The sequence below is a fragment of the Pelodiscus sinensis genome, chromosome 9 (assembly GCF_052426305.1).
Source record: "Pelodiscus sinensis isolate ZL-2025 chromosome 9, ASM5242630v1, whole genome shotgun sequence".
NCBI lineage: Eukaryota > Metazoa > Chordata > Testudines > Trionychidae > Pelodiscus > Pelodiscus sinensis.
In genome coordinates, this window is record NC_143060.1 from 48,571,103 (window position 1) to 48,594,838 (window position 23,736).

At 43.1% G+C, this 23,736-nt stretch overlaps 1 protein-coding gene across 1 annotated transcript in view; it reads right to left on the reverse strand.

Annotated features, from left to right (window-relative positions):
• Positions 1-23,736, reverse strand: part of CRB1 (crumbs cell polarity complex component 1) — a 171,833-nt gene that overhangs the window by 68,946 nt on the left and 79,151 nt on the right. The window contains exons 3-5 of the mRNA XM_075936696.2: positions 23,231-23,426; positions 18,689-18,828; positions 14,809-14,991 (exon numbers count right to left, since the gene is read on the reverse strand). Coding sequence (XP_075792811.2) covers positions 14,809-14,991; positions 18,689-18,828; positions 23,231-23,426 — 519 coding nt within the window. The remainder of the gene's footprint in view (positions 1-14,808; positions 14,992-18,688; positions 18,829-23,230; positions 23,427-23,736) is intronic.

A 23,736-nucleotide genomic window follows, 5' to 3' on the forward strand; every position in this document is an offset into this window, starting at 1 on the left:
TGGATGGATGACAATAGGAATCTGGTTATGTCATTTTATAAGAAAGCAGAACATTTGGGAAGTTGAAACACAGATCATTTTTTTGAGGCAAGAAGCCATCTTTTCAGGGCATTCAATTGCAGAATTTCTCTAAAAAAATAATAAAACCAAGCAATGAGGCCTTGATCTTACAAACATGTTCACCTACTAAGTTTAAAGCTTCCTCACGGAAGCATGAGGCCCAACTGCTGTGGTCTGAAGTATCAGGGAGCCTGACATAGTGATTTTCAATTTCAAATGCTGCAGTATAATTCAGGATTGGCAGGCCAGCTAGCTGAAGCCCTCTTGCAGTGTAGCTGAGGGTGATTTATATGCTGAAGGCTGTATGCAAGCAGACCAGCAGTGGTTGCTCTCACAGCAAAGTAGTGTAAAAGTCACTCTAGATTGGAGACCTGAGGAGGGGGGGATAGTTGTCCAATGGTCCAGATTGTACTCTGGGTAATGTCACAGCAGCTGACATTTACAGATGAAAAATTGGAGGCTGTTATAGTTGAAGATCTTTGGCTGTTCCTATTACACCTGGGCCATTTTAGAGGTTCTTGCCTTGGTAGCTTTTGCCCAAGAAGTTTTAGGAGATTATCTGTGCATGAAGGTCTTGAGGATTTTCACTCCTGGGGTTGCCAGGTGTCCGGTTTTCACTCAGACAGGCCAGTAATTGTGGCTCCTATCTGGTAAAACTCCCCAGAAAATGTCCAATATTTCCTGTTTTTCTCCTGGAGGGCCGGTGGGGACATTTTTTCCTTGCCTCATCTGGCAGGGTGAGCAGGGAGCGCAGGAATTTAAAGGTGCAGCAACTTTTTTTTGTTGTTGTTCAACCAATTTTTTTCCCCCGCCATGCTCGGGAAAGTATCTAACAACCCTATTCACTCCTCCCCACTTGATTTTCCCTGCTTTTATTGCTCACTGGTTGAAAACCCAGGATGACCTATAAAGACTAGGTTGTATTCCTTGTGGAGCCTGACATTGCATCTCTTTGAGTACACAGTTTTTGGGTCATAAATGGAAGACATTCCCTTCCTCCAAGGTTGATTGTGGCATCTCTGCAGTGTTTCCCACCTGTGCTGGCTTCTGAAATAAGACATCCTGGACTCAGGGTATGTCTACGCTATGCAGCTTCTCACAACACAGCTGTATCGACACCACTTTGTCGCTAAAAGCCAGTGTGTGTGAATGCTCTTTGTCAGCAGTTTTGCAGACAAAACACTTCCACCCCCTACAAGGGAGAAATGGCATTCACACTTTCACTTGCCATGGCAAAACCTTATTGTTTGGGGAGCAGGGTTTAAACACCTGTGAAATGTTTTGTCAATCAAGTGCAAGTGTAGACCTATCTTCAGACTCCCTATCTTTTTTATGGAAGTACTGAATTCGACCAAGGGCCAGCTCAGCCCAAGGTATTTACTCCCTGGCTGGAGCTTGGCACACAATTTCCCACAATTATTTTTTAAAGGAAAATGCCTACAATTTTGCTCAGTCGAGACATCTGCAAGTTCAAACAGGTAAAAAGCAATTCACACCATAAAGTATTAAATGTATTTGAAAATAAAGTTGTAATTACCTCTGACATTTCTTAGCCTGGATGAAGGTGCCCCTTATGCTTAAAAGGTGACGTCATTGGTATTATGGGGACCTTATGTACAGGACTGCACACTTGCTTCTAACCTACTTTACTAACTTAGCAATCAGGAAATTGTTCATGTTGTGTGTATATATATATATTACCTAATCAAAATATTTATTTTGTTGAGTTCTCAGGATCAGGAACTTTGATACTTCCTTCTACACTGTCCATCATAAATATGAAGTCATTTCATCGATAAGACAACCAGACCCATCAACAGGACACAGCACAGGGGAATGGAAATAGAGTGCTATTTTCCTGTGTGAAAACATCAGTCTCTTCACTTTTCAGTGGATGTTAGTGTTGATTCAGCTATCAGGTTACTTCTTTATGTCTATACAAAGCTGCAGCTCATGAGTTTTCATAGCAGCTCCAGGGCTTTGTGTGAATCAGCATGGCACCAATGCCCAACTTCCATAATCTTCCAACTCTCAGGAGCCAGCGTTCATACTATGTAAGCTGGAGAAAATGCTGACACTAAGGACCCGAGTCTGCAAACTCAATTCACACAAAAGTCCTTTGACACTGACTGAATACGATCTTAAGGACACTGCGTCTACACAGCTTAACTCGAAATAAGCTTTGCAAACTGAGTTACGTCAATTGCATAGCTTATTTTGAAATTGAAATTGGGAGCGTCTACACAGCACTTATTTTGAAATACAGCACCCTTCCTCCAGCTTCCCTTATTCAATGAGGATGACAGGAGTCAGAGTAAGAAGTCCTCTAGCGTGACAGTATTTCGACATTATTTCAAAATAACTGTCTACTATGTAGACGCGGACTGAGTTATTTTGAAATAATGTTGCTGTGTAGACGTAGCCCAAGGGACCAAAGCTAAGTCTAAAATCAAACAATTACAAATGCTTACACATCTATACACATCTTACACATCTATAAAACACTATGCTCACTCTGCTGGCTCAGCAGAATTCAGAGAGTATGGGGAGTTTTCCTATTGCTCTGTGGATATCAATACAGTGATGCTGGTTCATCAGCAAAAGATAAATCATCATGTATAATTCAAGAAAGAATTTCACAATGAAAAATCCAAAATAACATTTGCCAGAGTAATTGGGAAAAACAAATGGAACATAAAGTTTTGTCAAGCCTACATGGAATACTGCAGATGATAGAGTAAAAGAAGTATATTAGCAAAATGCAACCTGTGATCCTCAAAGGACCTAGTACCACAGAGTGAATTATGGAGAGAATTACAACGTGTAATGCTTTTGAGAAAGCAAAATGGTGGCTAGACTTCACTCTTGCATGGTTAAGAGTCAAGAGTAATACTAAGTTTACATTTCAATAGTGACCAACATTACTGGCATAGGAAATATATTAATATTGCACACACACACGAGGTGGTTACTGCTATCTGAAACCACAGTATTAAATTAATTCATTTGTAAAGAAGACACACTATCACACACACACATTCATGTAGATCATGAGAAATGAAATGATGACATGTTTTTTTCTCTTACCATAAAATACAATCCATCCAGCCAAGAAAGACTGTGCAATTTAATACAGATAATGACGAACATTTGGCACAGTTTAGTTAACAATCATAGCTATTCAAGAAAGACTTTGTGGAAAGAAATCAATAAAGTATATCCAGGAACAACTGTCTTGTACATATAGCCCAGCACTATATACTTGTCTGATTCCTACCCAGACTTCAGCCAGGCTATGCTTGATTAACACTCCTAAGGATGGAAAGCAGAATTAGGCTTTCTGCCCTTAAAAATATTTATCCAAATGAAGTTTATTTCCTAGGCTTTCAGTGCACTGTATCTTAATGGTGAGTTTATAGGGCTGTTCTCAAAATTCAAAACAGCAAAATACGTATGTTAAGAAATTTTTTGTTAAAAACCTAACACTTGGCCAAATTTAATGCTGAGGTAAGCCAGTACAATACTCAGTGAAGTCTGTCCATTTACATTAATTTCTGAACCATTAGAGATCATTTTCTTTCCCACTTAAAGTTGTATTTTAAATATCTCAGTAATATTCTAGAATACATGGACGATGTGAAATATGTGAGTCCTGCACATCCAACATTTTTTTCCTTCTCTGTATATTTCATATTATTCAGGATCTTCCTATGGATCTGCGAGATTACATAATGCTCAGATGCATTACCTGATTGTAGGTTTTATTATCAAAAGCATAGCAGGTTGTTGCATATATCTTGATATGGCAAATCAATTTACCTGATGGTAAATTTGACCTGTACAATGGGGCCTTGTACAACATTATGCTAAAAAGAATCAGCTGTACATATGAAAGTTTTCCATGAGCTGGAGAAAAAGTGTGTTAAAGTAACAGAGGCTGAGTGACTTTCTAGTGTCAATTAAGGATGTGTGGCATAATTGATTGATTACATAGGGGGTTTTGCCTGCTTATAATGCAGGGCGAGAGAGAGATGCTTTGTCTTCAGTCTGCCATGCACAAACAACTTAATTGATCTCTACTCAAAGACCTGAAATAGAATGCTGTGACTTTCAAGAGGCACTAAGATCAGCACCCACATTGTTCTAGGTAAGAGATCTTACCCGTCTCCAGCTGTATTAGGGAGTTGATAACCACTCCCTATTCAGTCATACTAGAAAAAAAGTGAAGGAAGAATTATTCATGGTAGTCAGAGGATTCGAGGTAAATAGTATTGGCCTCTAGAAGCCTCAAAAGGAAAAAAATTCTTGATATTTGGAATATTTTCTAACAGGGTATCCATTTGATAATGGAATAGTCCACCTGGAGTGGCTGCAAGGGGAGAAGGGAAAAGATGTCCTTGGAAAATTCATACACGTGGACAACTGAGAAACACTCTCCCGCTGCCAATCATATGCAACTCTCCCTATGGGAATTTGCTCAGCCCAAGTTCAGGACATGGGGATTCCTGCAGTTGTAGGTATACTAGCTGTACTACAGCATGGGAGCCCATGGCTGAGAAAACATTTTCCTTTCCTTCTCCAGCCTCTCTCCTTTAAGAGAACAAGTTTTACATGCTCAAAAGTGTTTATGCGCAGCAATGTTTTACACAGAGAGATGTGCCAGATTCAAAATATCCACTGCTTGCAGGCACTGTCAGTCACGTCAGGCTGCATTATATAACACTGCGTAACAATGTAACCAGACAAGAAAGATCATCGTAATGATGGGTCAGCTACAAAATCCTAAAGCAAAAATCTGTTTAGATGTTTGAAACTAGTATTGGTAAAATCTCCTTGGGTTTTAATTTCTTAGGCATTTCAACTCAGAAAAAACCCAGAATTGAATAGTTATATAGTTTTTTTCTGCTAAATAGGGTAGCAAAGATGCCTGTTACTAGGAATAGTTTGCATTTTCAAGAATGATGAAATCCAGGGAGATGGTTTTGAGGATGGTACATCTCTCATTGAATTCATATTATGCATGAGGAAAACATTCATACCCACATTAGAGTATGTCTACGCTGCATTCCTCTTTCGAGAGAGGAATGCAAATGCAGCTGGGCAAAATTGCAAATGAAGCGCGGATTTGAATTTCCCATGCTTCATTTGCATAATGGCGTCCAGGCACTTTTTCAAAATACCCTATTTCAAAAGAAAAAACGCAGTTTATATGGGGTTATTTTGAGAAAAACCCCTTCTTTCCAAATAACCCTTACTCCTTAAAAAATGAGGTTTAAGGTTTATTTTGAAAGAAGGGTTTTTTCTTGAAATAACCCCATCTAGACCATTTTTTTTCTTTCAAAATAGAGTATTTCGAAAAATTGCCCGGATGCCATTATGCAAATGAAGTGCAGGAAATTCAAATAGACACTTCATTTGCAATTTTTCTTGGCTGCATTTGCATTCCTCTCTTGAAAAAAGAATGCAGTATAAACATACTCTTAGAGCCCTAAATATTATCTCCAGTGTTGCACAACAGTTGCAAGAATTGGAGTCTTCTTTTTATTTAGTGTCATGATGAAAAGATCTAGAGATCATGCCTGAATTACCAAGGTTCAGTCCTGCCATGATTGCAGCACAGATTTTCATTGTAAAGGGGTCTGCATTTGCTTATATTTGCATTTCTATAACAAACATTCCTTCTAAATCAAGATATAATCGGCAGACTGAATTAATTTGCAATAGGAGTAATCTACAGTTAGTAGCTAGATAAGCACAGAAGTGCCACAAGACAGTAGTAAAGCGTAATTTCTCAGCCCATAGTTTAACAAAAGGCTCTCTGTGATAGGGTGTTTCCCCCACGCAAGAGTAAAAAGGATTAACCACAGCAGGGAGCAGTTGAGGTGAGTCTTCCAAGTCACCTAAAGAGGCTACAAGAAGCAGCCAATCCAGTGCCAGCAGGCTCAGATAAGAGGAGCAGCAGGGCAGAGCCAAGGTCAGTTGCTGCTGGGAGCTCAAGGAGTGAGGATTGTGTCTACAATGCTGAGAGAACTGCAGCACCTTGGACAGAGCAACTGCCACCAGGGGCCAAGAGAGAGCATCTGGCTGGCTTCTAAGACTGAATCTAGGGCAGAGCTGGGCAGTAATTTTTTATGAGAGGGGGGCACTCCAAGCTTTTTGCAAATAGTCAAGAGCCACACTATTCTATGGAGGAGGTGTGTTATCTGGGACAGAGTTTGGGTATAGCAGGGATCTCGGGATAGGCGACTGGGGTTCATGAGAGGCTATGGGGTCTGAGAGGGAGTTTGGGTGAAGAAGTAGCTTGTGAGCTGGGGCAGAGGTTTGGGGTGCAAAATCCCGGAGAGGGCATGAGTGTAGGAGAAGATTCTGGTCTGACACCACCCTGGTACTCCACCCCCTTCCACACTCCAATTCCCTACCCTAGGTCACCTCCCCCTCCTACCTTTTGCAACCTCCCTCCCTCCACCCTGGGTCACAACTTCCTCCCAATCCCTGCACCCACTCTTACACTCCTCCATGTTGGATATTCACCCTAAAGGAGAACAAGGAAAATATTAGGATATTAGGGAAAACTATTTCCCTAGGAGGGTGGTAAAGTACTGGAATGAGTTACCTAGGGAGGTGGTGAAATCTCCATCCCTAGAGGTTTTTAGGTCTCGGCTTGACAAAGCCCTGGCTGGGTTGATTTAGTTGGGATTGATCCTGCTTTGGGCAGGGGGCTGGACCTGATGATCTCCTGAGGTCTCTTCCAGCTCTATGATTCTAAGTGGTGTTTCCAGAGCTGAAGAACTGCATGTATCCTGATGAAGGGGTGCCGAATTAACTCCCATTGAAGTGCCATGCAAACTCTACAGGTGGAAACATACAAAGGGAAATGCTTATTTCTTTCATTTTCCAGTGACATCCATACCCTTACAAGTGCCATCCACTCTGGGGGCTGCAGAATCCCCTTGCCACACGGGAGGTGGCAGAACCCTCCTCTCTGATGGATTTTCCAGAGTTAACCTAGGTAGGGAACAGTTGAGCAGAGTCCTCCAAGTAGCCTAGAGAAGTTGAAAGGAGGAGCACCATTCAGTCGTTTTGCAGCCCTGTCTCAGACTAGTAGGCCTGTTAATCAGTATGGGTATGTCTACACTACCCCACTAGTTCGAACTAGCGGGGTAATGTAGGCATACCGCACTTGCAAATGAAGCCCGGGATTTGAATTTCCCGGGCTTCATTTGCATAAGCGGGGAGCCGCCATTTTTAAAACTGCGCTGGTTCGAACCCCGTGCAGCGCAGCTACACGGGGCACGAACTAGGTAGTTCGAACTAGGCTTCCTAGTTTGAACTACCATTACTCCTCGTGAAATGAGGAGTAACGGTAGTTCGAACTAGGAAGCCTAGTTCGAACTACCTAGTTCGTGCCCCGTGTAGCCGCGCTGCACGGGGTTCGAACCAGCGGGGTTTTAAAAATGGCGGCTCCCCGCTTATGCAAATGAAGCCCGGGAAATTCAAATCCCAGGCTTCATTTGCAAGTGCGGTATGCCTACATTACCCTCCTAGTTCGAACTAGGAGGGTAGTGTAGACATACCCTATCTGAGCAAACGACAAGATGCGTTGTAGCACTTTGGAGACTAACATATTTCTTTGGGCATGACTTTTCATCTGACAAAGTGGTTTTGCTTATGCAAAGCTTATGCCCAAATAAATATGTTAGTCTTCAGTGTGCCACAGGACTCTGCAGTCTTTTGAAGAAAGAGGGTTGAACAAAGGCGGGGACTGGAATTTAAGACAGATGCCTCAGTGAATTTCCAAAGACGTGCCCATTGCTTTCTAGAGCCCCTTCTGGAGCTTAGCAGCAGAAGTGGCTAATGGAACCACATATGAAATTCAACAAGAACGCTTTGTTAGGTTTTGGGAGTTAAAAACAATCAACAGCAAAAAGTAGGGGAGAAGGAAGAAGACTCAGATGAATCAACTCACTATGAGCACAGGCAAAGAGAGTGAACAGCTCCTGTACTAGGATGTTAAGGGTTGATGAAAGGTTAAGAATACTGGAGGAGAGAAGTGTTATAAGATACATTTAAAGCAAGTCCAAATGCTCTTTCAAGATCAGAGGCTTCGGGAGAGTGGGGAAAGTACTTTAAAGTGCTAATTGTCTTTTTTGTGTTGGGATTTTACAGGCCATGAGCACCTGCCAGGCCCTGAGGGTTTCATATATTGATGTACAGTACGTGCATACACCACTCCTGTCATGAAGACTGATGCTAGAGAGTGACTGGTTGCTGTAACTCAGTTTCCTTTTTGCCCAAAGATGGCTTGGGGAAGAGTAATGCATGTGACATACAAACGGGGCTACTGAAGGAACTTGGTTATTTCACCCATCAAATTGAAATGGACATGACCGTGGTATATAAACAGCTTCAGAAAAAAGGAGGATTTTTTTGCTGGTAAAACATTCTAATGTAGATAGGGCTTGACCCTAATTACCACTGAATCTCCTCTCAGTTGGTCCGATGGGTGTTAATGTGTTGAGACGGATATTAGTAAACTTAGGATGAAATAGATGAAAATTACATTTGCCCCCACTTTAAGGCCCCTTCACACTGCCAGTGTGGTGTAAAAGGGGTCACAGAGTAAATAAGACTCAAGTCCTAACCCTGCACAATGTATCTTAGGTGTATTATGGGTCAAACATCTAAAATCCAGGACTCTCTGGTGTGGCAACAGCTCTGGTACGGCAGGACCATGAATATTGTTGGACCAGGAAGCCCCGGTTGGCCAGGTTCAAAATCATAGCCCGAGCTGGGCTGGCAGTGGGGAGCTCAGCCCCAGCGGGGCCAGTACTATGAAGAACAATGCCCTGGCTAGGACTGGTGGCAAGGTGTGCAGCCCCAGCCAGAACTGCAGGTAGTGGGGCCACCGGCCAGGATTCAGCTGGGCATGCAGCCCAGGCCAGCGCTGGGAGCAGGAGACAGCGGGGTCAGCCCCTGTCCGGGGTGGGCTCAGTGCAGGACTGGAGGCAGCGGCAGGCAACAAGGAGCACAGCCCCACCTGGAAGCAGAGCCGACAGCCAGGTAGGGAGCCTTGATCTCCTCTCATCCGGCAAACTCCATTGTCTGGGACCACTGAGATCCTGAGGGTGCTGGGAAAGGGAGGTCCAACCTGAATGATTCATCTTTACATTGTTTCTCTTCCACACTGCAATGGAGTCACTCCTGATTTTTACACTGATATAAGTGAGAGAGGAATCAGGCCCACTGCATATAAACCTGGGTATGTCTACACTACCCTCCTAGTTCGAACTAGGAGGGTAATATAGGCATACCGCACTTGCAAATGAAGCCCGGGATTTGAATTTCCCAGGCTTCATTTGCATAAGCGGGGTACGAGGCGTACCGGTAGTTTGGAATAGGAATCCTAGTCCGAACTACCTAGTTCGAGCCCCGTGTAGCCGCGCTGCACAGGGTTCGAAGCAGCAGGGATTTAAAAATGGCGGCTCCCCGCTTATGCAAATGAAGCCCGGGAAATTCAAATCCCGGGCTTCATTTGCAAGTGCGGTACGCCTACATTACCCTGCTAATTCGAACTAGCGGGGTAGTGTAGACATACCCCCTGAGCCATTCTATCACGTAAACCATAGGGTTTGTTTTGTAGAGGCAGAGGTCGCACATGTTAGTTTTTGGACTTTTTCCTTTTTTCTACCTAAGTCTAGCGAGGGTGCATACCTGACAATGGCCATCTTCCCTTTCTTTGAATTGATACAAGATTACATCTAGTCTGAGCAAAAATCACATGGTCCTACAGTGATCCAGACTCTGATTTTGGTAAGGCTGGCAGGAATTTTGATTCCAGTGCATGTCCTGGCTACAATGTGGTGTCTGACCCTAAATGAAAGGCCTAAGGATATGTCTACACTACCCTCCTAATCGAACTAGGAGGGTAATGTAGGCATACCGCACTTGCAAATGAAGCCCGGGATTTGAATTTCCCGGGCTTCATTTGCATGAAGCCGGCCGGTGCCATTTTTAAATGCCGGCAGTTCGAACCCCGTGCCGTGCGGCTACACGTGGCACGGAGTAGCTAGTTCGGATTAGGCTTCCTAATCCGAACTAGCTGTACTTCTCCGGGAAATTCAAATCCCGGGCTTCATTTGCAAGTGCGGTATGCCTACATTACCCTCCTAGTTCGAATTAGGAGGGTAGTGTAGACATACCCTAAGAGAGTTTAGTGAGACCTGACTTCATTTTGGCATTGAGGGATCAGAGGCTTATGAATTTATGCACAATTTCACTTTTCTTTTTATGACCCCCAATATACAAATTAGCCTTGAGTAAGATGTCAGATTGTTTGTTTGTCATGTTCCTCATCCCTTATCATCATAAAATTGCTTGTTGGTTGTTTTTCCAACCTGTAGGCACACCTCACCCTGCTATGTGGGGAGCTGTACCTTTAAGAGGTTCTGGCAAGAGCTAGTTGGAAGTCATCGTTATCTTATGCAGAGGTCCACAATAATGGTCAGTTAGAACTCAGACCTCTGCCAGATTCCTGGGCTTGGTGGGATCGCTGCAGACCACAGGACTTCTCTCACATCCTCTGAAGAGCTTGGACAGGTTCTTGCCACCTTTACAGCTTCTCTGGCTCTTCCTGGCCTGAGAGGAAGTCAAAGTGAGTGTGGCATGATCAGCCACTAAGCTTTCTGTCTAATCTCTCTGGTCCGTCTGTCTTCAGCATTGTCCACATTGCAAATTTATCCAATGAGATTTTGGTTTCTGCTAGACAGTAAGAAGTGGCCGCCCACAGATGATGTTCAGCCCTGCCTTTGGGGGAACCCTCTCTGACTGTTGACCTTCCCCATGTTCTGAGGAAGAACAGCCAGTCGGAGTGGTTGTCCCCTCCCTCAGAAGCCAGAGGAGATCTTAGGTAAAGAAGGGGGAGAGGAAACAGCTTGATACCATTTCCACAAGAGGTGACGGCAGGGGAGGGAGCAGAAAGAATACCCCACTTCAAGGTGGCTCTACTCCCTCTTTAATGTCTTGGCTTCTTGCTGCTCCCCCATCTTCTCTCTCCATTGTCACAACACTAGCCTGTAAAGGGAGCTTCAGTTAATAGCCCCTGCCCAGGAGATACCCTCTGTCCAGGTTAGGGATGCGAGAGAAGTCCCCTGGGGCTGCAGAAGGAGCAGAAGTGTTTGGTGTGGGCAAGGGACAGCTTTGGGGTTCCAAGAGGAGAACTGAACTGGTGGAAGGGTGAGTGTGTAATTCCTTGATGGGCTGTGGCACTGTCATTGGAACTTAGTCAGGTATTGCAGTAAGAGCCAAAATCGGCTTGCTGTGTAAATTCAAGAGAGTTGTCAGCACAGTGACTGTTATGTAGCCATTGCAGTTTGGCAGGGAAATTAATGAGAAAACAAACAGAGAAAAAAATCATGAGCCAATTTAAAAACCAATCAATCCCTCAGCTTCATGATTTGGGGTCTCTGAATCATGATTATTGAGCATTTGGGATTGGCGACTTGTGTATGGTACCGTATGCCAGAAATAATATTTATAGCTGTGTAATAGTCTGAGCCCAATTCATCCATGGGGGCAGGAACTTTCATTTGCAGCCCCTGCTTCCAGGATCAGCTGCATGACACTGAGAGGTTCCTCCCAGAAGAGGGCAAGTGGCATGGCTGTTGATGCCTTTTGCCAGGGGTTTTACAAGAGGAGAACAGCTGTAAAATCTACGCAGGGCCAGGCACAACCAAGAAGTTTGTGGGGCTCAAGGCAGTGCACCGTGGTTGGCTGTGCCATGGCACTAGAAGGCTCCCAGCCAGCACAGCAAGCAAGTGGCCAGGCACTGGGCAGTGCGGGACCCTGAAGGCATGGGGCCCAAGGCAAGTACATTGCGCACCTAAGGCTGGGTCTGAGCAGGGCTGCACAAGCGGTTTGCCTTGAGAGGCTGCTTGGTAGTGGTACATTGCAGCCAGCCTCACCTCCTTCTCTTTCCTCTGCCCATCCAACAACTGGTGCTAAGCAATGCATGCACATATGTCATCAGTCTGGCCACATTGTTGTCTCATGTCTTGCCCCAACACATTGGGAAAAGAGCCAAAGAGATTTGGAAAGGGAAGATGGAACATTTAAAAAAATAATCCTGTGCCAAAATCCTTTGGGGGACTCAACGCTGGTGGCAGAAAACACCATAAATGGTAAAGTCCTTAATAATGAATGTTAAGTCAATTGGCAGCAGGCGCTGGGCATGCTGATCTCTAACAGCATGCTTAATTTTGCCGTCACTATCCTTGCTGAAGCGTACATAGGTATATTAATGTAAAACTTCTGGGTGTTGCTGATGGTTTTCAGTGCAATCCCACTCTCATCAAGATTCATATCATAATTCCTATTGAGTCCAATTGTGCAGTGTAAGACTCCGGGGTAGCTGCTCTTGTTTGTTAACTTTCCATTGGGATCAATTCAGTTTTGGAATGTGTCTGGCTGGATAGCTCTAGCAAGCTCTGTGGCATGTAAATGGTCATGTTTGTGATGCACTAGTCTCCAATGTAGGCATTAGGTTGGGGGTCTTTATTTGTGTTACTATACAATGGAATAAGTCCTATGTCCCGCTGTACAAAGCTGGTTTTGCTGAAATGTCAGTAAACTTTCAATTAAATATCTCCATGCATGGAAGTGAAAAGTTTAATCTTTCAGCCAACAGCTTTCTTCAGACACGTGTAGTACTAAGCCATACCATACATTCATGGCTCCAAGCCCCCACATTAGCAGTTACAGCGTGCAACCCATATGTAAATAGAACCAAATCAAGCAAGTTACTTAAGTACATGTCTGATTTAAGACCAATGAGAGTACCCACTTTCTTAAAGTTATGCGTGTGCTAAAGCCCTCTGCCGGATCAAGGCCACAAAGAATAAGTTGTAGTACAATAATTGTCTTCGGACAAAGATAGTAAATAAATAGAAAACCCAACCCTCTGACACCGTGGCCAGTGAAAGCAGCCCCATTCTAAGAGTCTGATCCTATAAAGTACTGTGCACCTCTTGAAATGTGAGCATCCTCAGTGCCTATTGGCTTAAAAGGGAGCTGATGCTCTCAGCACCATCTAAAAGCTACTTGGCATCTTGAGGGCTTCACTCCTCTCTAGGCACTTAAGCTTCTATTTTCAATCACTTGCAACTCCCTCAAAAAATCCTCCTTTGGGAATAAATTCCCCCGACTTCTGTTGAGCTGAGAAGCAAATCTTTGTGGTGTAATTCAGATCTATTTAATTGCCTTTAATTTCATTGAAATATAGGGGGAGGGGATCTTTCCCTTCTCCAACTCTTGAGATGGGAGTGTCTGTACACAATTTTTGAATTAGCCCAACCCCCATGAAAAAGCAAATACTGCCAGAGACAGTTTATTTCATTTTTCCCTTTGAACGTCCTGAGATGGGCAATATTCTATCCTGGAGTAAGTTCGTTATCTTCTGAGCCATTGGGCTAGAAAACTGGGATTTTATATCTTCAAAAACGAGCAATTCTCAGGTTTTCACTGAATGACAGCACTGACTTTTAAACGTACACATCTAACTATGATATTCCAAAGGCAGATATTGGAGTGTTTACAAAAACCATGTCTGATCCAAAAGCCATTGAAATTAATGGAAAGATTCACCTTGACTTCATGTTAGAGCAGACCCTTTTACCTGTACTAAAGTGCACTTAAACATACACAGATCTTTAGGTATTTAGGTCAGAAGAAAATAAGATCCTTTAGCTCCACAAACACAGACTTTTAATTAGCAGCCAAAGCACTTTAGTTTAGCCAGTCAGTGGAACAGATAAGCAGTCGACAGTGTCTGACATTCCATATTGTAGATGGCAGTTTTACATATGCATTTATATGGAACCGGTGGCCAGTATGTTGCAGTGTGTTAACTTGATTATGGATTTATCTCCAGACTGAGCAGTGCTACTGCTTCAGATTTTGATCAGCCCCAGTCTTTCTTAATTTCCACTGAGCAATGTGATTTATTAGTTGAGAGTCTGGGTATCTAGCTTTAAATGGAGAAATTATTTGCCACCACTGGAAGTGAATGTTGCCATTCTCTTCTCATTGAGATGCTAGCATCAGCATTTCTGACAAACTATGCAGTGGAGGCAGATTTCGAGTACATTTTTCAGATTTACCCAGTGTTGCTCAGGTCCTTCAGGGCTGTGGGGTGGGGGAGGTGCAGGAGTGAGGACAGGAGGTTGGGGGGCAGCAGGGTGCTCAGGAGGGGAGGGCTCGGGGAAGGCTCAGGGTGGGAAAAGGGGGGGCTCAAGCTACAGGGTAGGAGCTGCTGGTGGCTTACTTACAAAAATGCATCATTGTTATTATTCATTTCCCCATTGTGGACTGTTAAAGTGTGCACTGTGATATTTAAATAGATAAGAAAAAAAAGTCCCTACCTAAAGGAACGTTTAATAAAATTCAAATAAATGCAACAAAAGCAAGAGAGAGACACGCAGAAAAATGCAGAGGACACAAAGTCTCCTTGCTCAGAGATTACTTTGGACATAAAGTTTAGCAACTGATGGTAACTTGCTAGCTTTACAACTTCTTATTTTATAAATTAATAGTCCCTCATTATTTCTGCTAAAAATACATATTTACTATGACCACCAGGGGGACCCTTTGCACTATGTCACCTATTCACCATGTAACTGTTCTAATGATGTATTTATATCAGAGCCACAGGATACTACAGGAGGTTATATATTCCGTTTTTCCCAACCGGCTTACCTGTGAATCCTGGCCGGCAGTTACACACATAACCTGATGCTCTGTGGTAGCTGAACTCTTCTGGCAGTTCTGGAATACGTCCATACCAGGATGTCCAGGACCTCTCCACACATTCACTCTCATAGGAGCAGGGATTACTGTTACACTCATTCACATCAATCTCACAGTGGGAACCTGCATAGCCTGTGAACAGAAATCAGAAGGTGTTTAACTCAGTCTTACAAAACTTATGAGTCTCCCTGGACAAGTAAGCCACTTAAAATGTGTGTGAAGTTTCAGTTCTCCCAGGGAAAAGATTGCTTCCAAGCTTGTAGTTTCTCAACAAATGCCTAAGAGAATATTAGTCCTCAACAATATTCAGAGTGTTATTGTCAAACAATATACATGGTGTATGGGAGAGCAACAAGTAGTCAGAACCAAGATTCTGGATTTGAAAATATTGAGCACCATGAACTCTGGATAAATCTGGATACAAACTTTGTAACATGCCAAACCAGAACCTTGGATCTGAATGTCCTCTGAGGTTCAAAAGGAGCTGTTAAGATTTTTATGTGTTCATTTTTAACCATTTTCTTTCTGCTGCTGTTTTATGGTTCCAAAAATCCCCAGCAAGAGGGTCTATTTTCATGGTACTTACTAGAAGTAAGAAGTTTTGTCAAACAAAGGAGAAAGACAATTCTTATAGTATTGTTTGCCCAGCTGTGCAGACCCAAAAGAGTATAAATGTGTATGATAAGCATCCATACTTTAAGGTGATTAGTGGGATGGAAGCAAACTTTTAAGTTTTGCCCATTACTGCTCCAAGCTTTTCTTAGTTTTTATGTGCATGTTTGTTCAGTTAGTATTCTTTGCCCAAGAGGAGCCTTACTTGGAAACAGCTGGCCTTTTCCAGCCATTGCTTTTTTTCTGTTTTATTGGTTCAGTTTTTCCAAATACATCATTTACACCTTGATAATAAGCAAGTAGCAGATGTAGCTGGACTAGAAGGGAAAAAAACCTCAGATTCGAAAAGCTCTCAAGGAAGGGGAAATGGAAGAACCCTCAGCTTTCCCTCAATGCCAGTTCAATTGTACACACATTTCTAAAATGGCGAGGCATATAAAAAAGGATGGTGGTCCTGTGATTCAGGCAAAGGACTAAGAATCATCAGACATGTTCTTAACTTGACTGCAAGTTTCATAAGAGTGTAGGCAAGTTAGATAAATTAATATTTATAAAGTGATTTTAGTTCCTTTAATGGAAGGCACTATAGTATTGCAAAGACTTGTTATTCCTGAGACTCCTGCATAATTCTGAGTCTATTTTATCGATGTATTGCCAATGCAACCACCACCTTATTATCTATGCTTCCACTACATTTTAGTAAGCAAAAAAACCAATCTATCGGCATGCAGACTAACCATAATAAGTCTCTCTCAAAACTATAATGTCTCCAACCTGGCTGGGGATACAAGAGCATTTTCTCCAACAACAGACAATGAATTGGTTCCTCAGCACGAAGAGGCACAAAACTCTGAAATGGCACCCTGTTTAGTAACCCTTGTTCTAACTTGTAAGGGTGTGCTCAGAGACCCACAGGAGGTTCGTTTCCACAATCCACTTATAGCTCCATTTATTTCCAGTTGGTGCATTTAAGAGGTGGTGCAGGAGAACCTCCATTTTCTTTTCAATCAAATCGATTTTGTGCTGGTGACAGCAGCAACAGTTCCCACCTCTCATGGACTGATAAATTAAGCATGAAACTGGGAAATAAATCCCAGGTTATAGTGCCAATTGCACTAATGACTTGACTTAGTAATGCTTTGCTCTTTTGGGGTATGTCTACACTACAGCGCTAATTTGAACTAGCGCAGCTAGACTTAAAAACTAGTTCGAATTAGTGTTTTGCTAATTCGAAGTAGCGTCCACACAGAGTGGACCCTGAACTGGGGTAAAGGATGGCCGGAAGCAGTGCCAGCAGGGCATCAGATGAGGACTTAGAGAATGGAGCTGCTGTCTCAGGCTAGCCGAGGGCTGTGCTTAAAGGGTCCCAACCCCCACCCTGGACAGACAGTTCTCAGGGGGTTTCCCGCTTGCAAACCAGTCCTGGCTTGGAGTGCCCTGAGTGCCCACACTCGGCACATCACAGCACTCGGACATCAGCCCGGCTGCACTTGCCGCAGGCTGCCATCTGGGGAGAGGAGTCAATCGGGGGGCTGCAGGAGAGTTTCCATCCCGAGGAGCCCGCAGAGCCACCCCAGTCCTCCCCATTGGGGGCTCGTACCCCATTCCTCCCTCACCTCCTTCCACTTACCCCTCCCTAGCCCCCCTTCCTGATGTACAAAATAAAGGACATGTGTGGTCAAAAATAGAAACTCTCTTTATTGAACAAAACTGGGTGAGACTGGGAAAAGGAGCTGGGAGAGGGGAAGAGATAGAGTGGGAGAGGGGAGGGCAACTACAACGATGAGGGGTTGGGAACAGGTCCCATATGAAGAGAGGCTAAAAAGACTAGGACTTTTCAACTTAGAAAAGAGGAGACGGAGGAGGGATATGATAGAGGTCTATAAAAGCATGAGTGGTGTGGAGAGGGCGCATACAGAAAAGTTCTTCATTAGTTCCTATAATAGAAGGACTGGAGGACACCAAAGGAAAGGAATGGGTAGCAGGCTTGAAACTAGTAACAGAAAGTTGTTCTTCACAAAGCAAATAGTTAACCTGTGGAACTCCTTGCTGCAGGAGGCTGTGAAGGCTAGAACTAGAACAGAGTTTACAGAGAAGTGAGATAAAGTCATGGAGGTTGGGTCCATGGAGTGCTATTAGCCAGGGGGTAGGAATGGTGTCCCTGGCCTCTGTTTGTGGAAGGCTGGAGATGGATGGCACGAGACAAATGGCTTGGTCATTGTTTTCGGTCCATCCCCTCCAGGGTACCCAGTGTTGGCCGCTGTCGGCAGACAGGCTACTGGGCTAGATGGACCTTTGGTCTGACCCAGTACTGCCATTCTAATCTCAGGGCTCAGGGTCGGGGGTCTCAGTGGACCACCTTGATTTTCATGCAAACCTGCTCCTGGGTGGCCAGGCTGGCAGCTCTCCTGCCCTAGACAGCCACTTTCCTGTGCCTAGTGTGGAGGTCGTGGACGAGGTCCACGATGTCTGCACTGGACCAGGCGGGCGCCCGCCTCTTGCAGTCCCGGGCAGGCTCCCGGGAGCCGCCAGCCTGGTCCCGGGAAGAGGCGGAGGGCTGGGGGGCATCGGGTGGCTGGCTCGAGCCGTGCCAGGTGCAGGGTCTGCTGGCTGGGTGCTGGCAGGCTTGCACCTGGCATGGGCACCGTAGCCAGCCCGTGGCCCTTTAAGGGCTCCGGGGCTGGGAGGGGGGCAGTAGAGTTTCCCTGTTGTTGGCCAGAGTGGCCACCAGGGAAAGCTGGAGAGGGCTAGCCTCCCACTAGTTCGAATTAAGCGGCTACACAGCCCTTAATTCGAACTAGTTAGTTCGAACTAGGCTTAGTCCTCGTGGAATGAGGTTTATCTAGTTCGAACTAAGCGCTCCGCTAGTTCGAATTAAGTTCGAACTAACGGATCGCTAGTGTAGCGCCTATCAAAGTTAATTCGAACTAACATCTGTTAGTTCGAATTAACTTTGTAGTGTAGACATACCCTTGGAGAACACCTTTCATTCTGATCTCACATGGGCACGTCTATCCTCAGCTGGGGTAAACTGTCAGAGTCCTATTGAAACAAATGGACCTATACTGAGGTTCTCTCCCAGGAACCCTTTCCAAGGCTGGTCACATACAGCATTTTAAAATGTAGGTAGATACATGTCTTCTTCAGTCTGCACAGTAGGGAGGACATCTCTACTTTAAAGGAAAGGAGAATACTTGTAAGGGAATGCAGAGCTTACCTGGCCAACAGGAGCATATATAATTCCCAGCATTGTCCACACAGGTAGCATTATTGTGGCATGGTTCTGACTGGCATAAGGGAATTAAGATTTCACATTGCAGGCCTGTAAATCCACTACTGGTACAGTTGCAGCTGTACCTGCAATACAAAAGGCCAACATTGAGTCCAACTAGAAGTATATCTTTGGACTGATGTACTTTTACAGTGAAAACATGTTCTACAGCATACTGTGCTGAGATAACCTATTTAAAAAGGACACTCTTTTTAAAAGTGAAAGGGCAGGCTCTGTGCCTCCTTTTGTGTTTGTACAACATGTAGCACATTGTGGGCAAAATGGAAAATAAATCAGAATAGTATTTCTTATTGTGTAAAAGCACAATGCCTTGCAAGCCTGACACACTCGTAACACTTTCAACAAGGGACAGTGTTTCCCAAGCACTGGGTCTTTTGGGGAAAGGAAGAGGACTGGGACTCAGGAGATCTGAGTTCAGTCTCTGGCTTTACCACAGACTTCCTATGCCACCTTGCAGAAGCTTTGGTGCCTCAGTTCTCTCTGTATAAAATGTAACTAATAATATTTCCTCTCTTATACCTGCCTATGTCTTATGTAAGTTGTAGGGATACTTCTGAGAATGTGGAGGGCTAGCACAATGAGGCCCTAAACTGAGGTGAGGCCTCTAGGTGATATTGAAAGAGAAATAATACTAATATATCTGCTGTCTTCCATCCTTGTGTATGAAGATGAGATATGAACATATGCAACAGTGAACTGTCTGCAGGCAACTGATAGTTGTGCTGATTTCAGAAATGGCATCTGTGTTGCATTACACACCGTGCCTTGTAATTGCACCATGATATGTCATACCTCCTGTCTTCCTGCCATGATCCAAGACCAAGTAAGCATGCAACACATGTCCTACAAAAAGACAGGCCTCTTCAATATGGCTAAGTTATAATATGGTTGTTAGGGTGATTTGCATTTCATCTTTATTTAGTAAGAACTTAAAAAACAACAAATAGTCTGGTAGCACTTTAAAGACTAACAAAACATGTAGATGGTATCATGAGCTTTAAGACTACAAAACATGTAGATGGTATCGTGGGCTGTGCCCCCAAAAGCTCATGATACCATCTACATGTTTTGTTAGTCTTGAAAGTGCTACCAGACTATTTGTTGTTTTTTAAGTTTTTCCTGTTACAGACTAATTCGGCTACCCCCTGAAGCTTTTTATCTAGTAAGAACAGGGAACTTGCGCATGTCTCAGAAAATAAATTAATTCAGCTACTATATTAGATTTCCTTTATTTTGAAAAAAAATCCATTCTTCATGGATGAAGAATCTGATTGAACATGACATTTCTTGCCTTGGGATAAAAAACTACGCGTGTTTTGTGATGTCAGGATTTAACTCCAAAGTCTTATTCTGGAGAAGCAAGAAATGCTGTTGAACATCAGAGCATAATGCAACATTTCTACTGTAGTATGAACATTCTACAGTATTTCTTTGAATGGTAGAAAAAAATTCACAAATCCATTCTTATTGTGTGTAACACCACAAAGACCAATGGACATTGGACTGTAGTGGACCACAGATTAACTCAGTCCAGTGTGTCTGGAATCTGGGAAATTAAATGTGGTAAGAAGGACTCCTCTGATCAATTAATTGATTTTCGGCCTGAGAGAAGCTCTTAAAAATATTCTCAGAAAAGAAAAGACATTTTTCTTTGGTTGGTTTTCCCTATGTGTTTCCTAGACACATTTTCTGCTTGGTGAATATCTGTGTTTTGAGAATGAGTTTATCCCCTGGCCATGCAATCCTCTCTTCTCCCTTGACCCGGAAATGAAGTCATAGTGAATTTTCAAATAGCATTGCTTGAACTGCCAAATCTGCATGTGTGCTCATTTTTCACATACACTCAATTGTTACACATTGCAGTGCTTTGCTAGGGGATCCTCAAGGGTGACTTGTATAGAGGATTTGGTATGTATGATCAGTCAACACAGGGCAGGATGGGAGAAAGCCAAGTGAGGCTCAAAATTCCCCATCCATACGTGCTGAGGGCTGAGATTTCCTTGGTATACGCTCTCAGAGAAATTGCCGTGTTCCCTTGAAAGCTCATCACACCAATTTTACTTGTGGCCCTCTGCTTCAGGTTCTCCTAATGTACAAAATAGCTACCTGTCCAGAGCAGTGCCTGTTTTAGGACTGACCCAAATCCCACTGCAAGTATTTCCATTGACTTCAATGGGCTTTGGTTCAGGTCCTTTGAGGGCACAGAGCTATACTTTGTGTGTGCACTTGCTACTATTTTGTGGGTACCAGTAGAAATCAGCAGACACTCTTCTGGCATCAGTGTAGTTAGAGGGGTGTGAAATTGGTTTGAGAAGAAAGTTGGGCGTGGGGTGTCAAGTTCTGCCCTATATTACACCCATGTAATCTCATTGAAGGTAACAGAACTTCAAATCTGAATACGAGGGCAGAATTTGACCTAGTGTTTGAATAAATAGCTCATAATGCTAAATCTGTGACTTCACACTCAAGCGCCTAGCAGCAGCTTGTCCATTAAAGGATTATAATTTCACTTCAGGATGAGGCAGAAAGGAGGAATTAAGATGAGAAGAATGAAAGCCTTCTTCTAACTCAAACATCTTCATATGAGGTCGGGTAGCAGAAAATGACTGGCTAACTATCCTCATATTTCAAATTTGCTCTGCTCCAACTTTTTTTTGTAATTTTTAATGTAATTAGTGCAGATCCTTTTTTATTATGATTACCAAACTGACCTGCAGATACACTGCAGTACAATCAGTCACTTCAAACTATTCTTACATGTGCCGCAGTTTTAGTCTCCAGTAGGCAAATGAGTGTGATCTAGTCTGTCAAGAATGAGTGTTATTGCTGCTCACAATATGTGAGTGTCCTCAAAAGGTCTCAGACTTTCTAAATGACTCTGCCGAGAGGCTCACATGCAAAATGACCTCTTTCTCTCAGTCCACTATTTTTCAGCTGCACTGGAAAATTGAGAATTGCTTTCTATTGCTTAGTCATTCAGTACTACGGAAAGGGAATTCTGCAAGGTTAGAGTGATTTTATAATATAGTGCAAAAGTTCATTGCTAGAACATGATCTTTCTCATTTTGTGAACTGAAATCAAGCCCAGGCTTCTGATGACATAGATCTGATGGATTTCTTTTTAACTTGTACCTTTAAAATAGCTCCTTAAGAACTGAAATCACATTGTAGGGATCAATCCTGCACTGTCCGATGAATTGTCTAGATGAACTAACTGATATTTTCCATCCTAATTTCTAAAATACAGATTTTACTTTTGCATTTCTCCTCTTTTGTCATCATATGTCCCATAGGTAAAGCTATCATCAAAGAGCTGAAACCTGGAGAGAGGGGTTGGCCTGTCTACTTTTCACTTGGATCTCCTTGTTAGTTTTAGCAGAAGGAACTTGTTTGTAAGCTGTGTCATTTTCCCTTATTTTTCCCCTGTCTTTTGTCTATATAGATCGTAGGCTATTTGGGTCAGGGGATGTTGTCTTATGTGCCTGTAAAATGCCTCACACGGGCTACATCTAGACCGCAAGCTTCTTTTGGAAGAAGTTTTTCCAGAAGAGATCTTCCAGAAAAGCTTATTTTGAAAGAGAGTGTCCACACAGCAAAAGCGCAACGAAAAAGCAATCTGCTTTTTCAAAAGATAGTATCCACATTGATTGGACGCTATCTCGCATTTCAGTTGTGATTAGTCTGGATGGAGTGGCCACCGGGGCAGCTGTGTTATTTCCTCGAGGCCTCTTCTTTTGAAAGAGCTCCCTCTTCTGCATCCACACACGCCTTTTTCCAAAAAAGCTTTTTCGGAAAAAGGCTTCTTCCTCATAGCATGAGGTTTACCGCTGTTGGAAAAACCCCTCCATGCTTTCAACTTTCTGCCAAAAGAACTCAATGGCAGTGTGGACGCAAGTATTGTTTTTCTGGAAAAACATCCATTTTTTAGATGCATTCATTTTGTAGCTGCACCGATATTTCTTCCTAATGATGTATCTTGCTACGGCTACTATTACCCGATATTTCACTATTCTTTAATGTTTCTATTCTTCCAAAGTGAAGAGTTGAACAATGCCAACATGTTGTATTTTGTACACTTCCTCATCTTGATTAAGAAACTGAAGTTTTGGTGGATGACTATGGTTTTCAAGATTTGTTTTATCCAAATGGTGCAGAAGTCACCTTTATATCATAGTTGTGCCGAGCTGACTGATCAGTGCTTTGTAAGGTACAATGTGAAGAATCCACCTTGCAGTCAGTCTTTCCAGCAGACTCCCATCAGTTTACCAGCTCTGGGCCCAATCTTGCATTTCTTAGTGCACCCAAACTTGCATTTAAGTCAGTACAGGATTGGGCTCTCTTGGTAAATGAAATCAACAGTTTAACAGCTCAGCTGACCATGTTCCCCTTATATCGAGTGATTCATGTTCAAGTTAAATAGCATTGGACCGTCATGTGAATAAGTTACTCTATATCTAAGATACATACCTATTGACATCATCTATACACTGTCCTCCATTGAGGCATGGATGACTAGCACACTCATCAATGTTGATTTCACAGATCTCCCCTTGGAATCCAAGTGCACAGGAACAAAAATAGCTACCCAAAGTATCATGGCAGGTTGCACCATTTAGACAAGGCTGTGACAAACACTCGTCAATTTCCAGCTCACAGTTTACACCTTAAAAAAAATTTTTTAACAAAGTGTTAATCCTTCTGGTTTTCTCAGAGAACACTTTAAACATCATTTTTATGTAAGCTTTCTTCAAACAAGTATCTCTTTTAGAAAATCATTTGACTTTTCAGCAGGAATTGCAAGATTATATTTTTGCAGATTTGGTGGAATTTACAAAAAAGAACAGAACAGCTTCCATTCACAAGGAATAATTATAATCACATCTTATTATTTAAATATTCATATGGAACCTGAATCCTTTAATTTTCAGATTACTGACACCTTGTTACAATTGCATTTGTATTCGATAGCATCT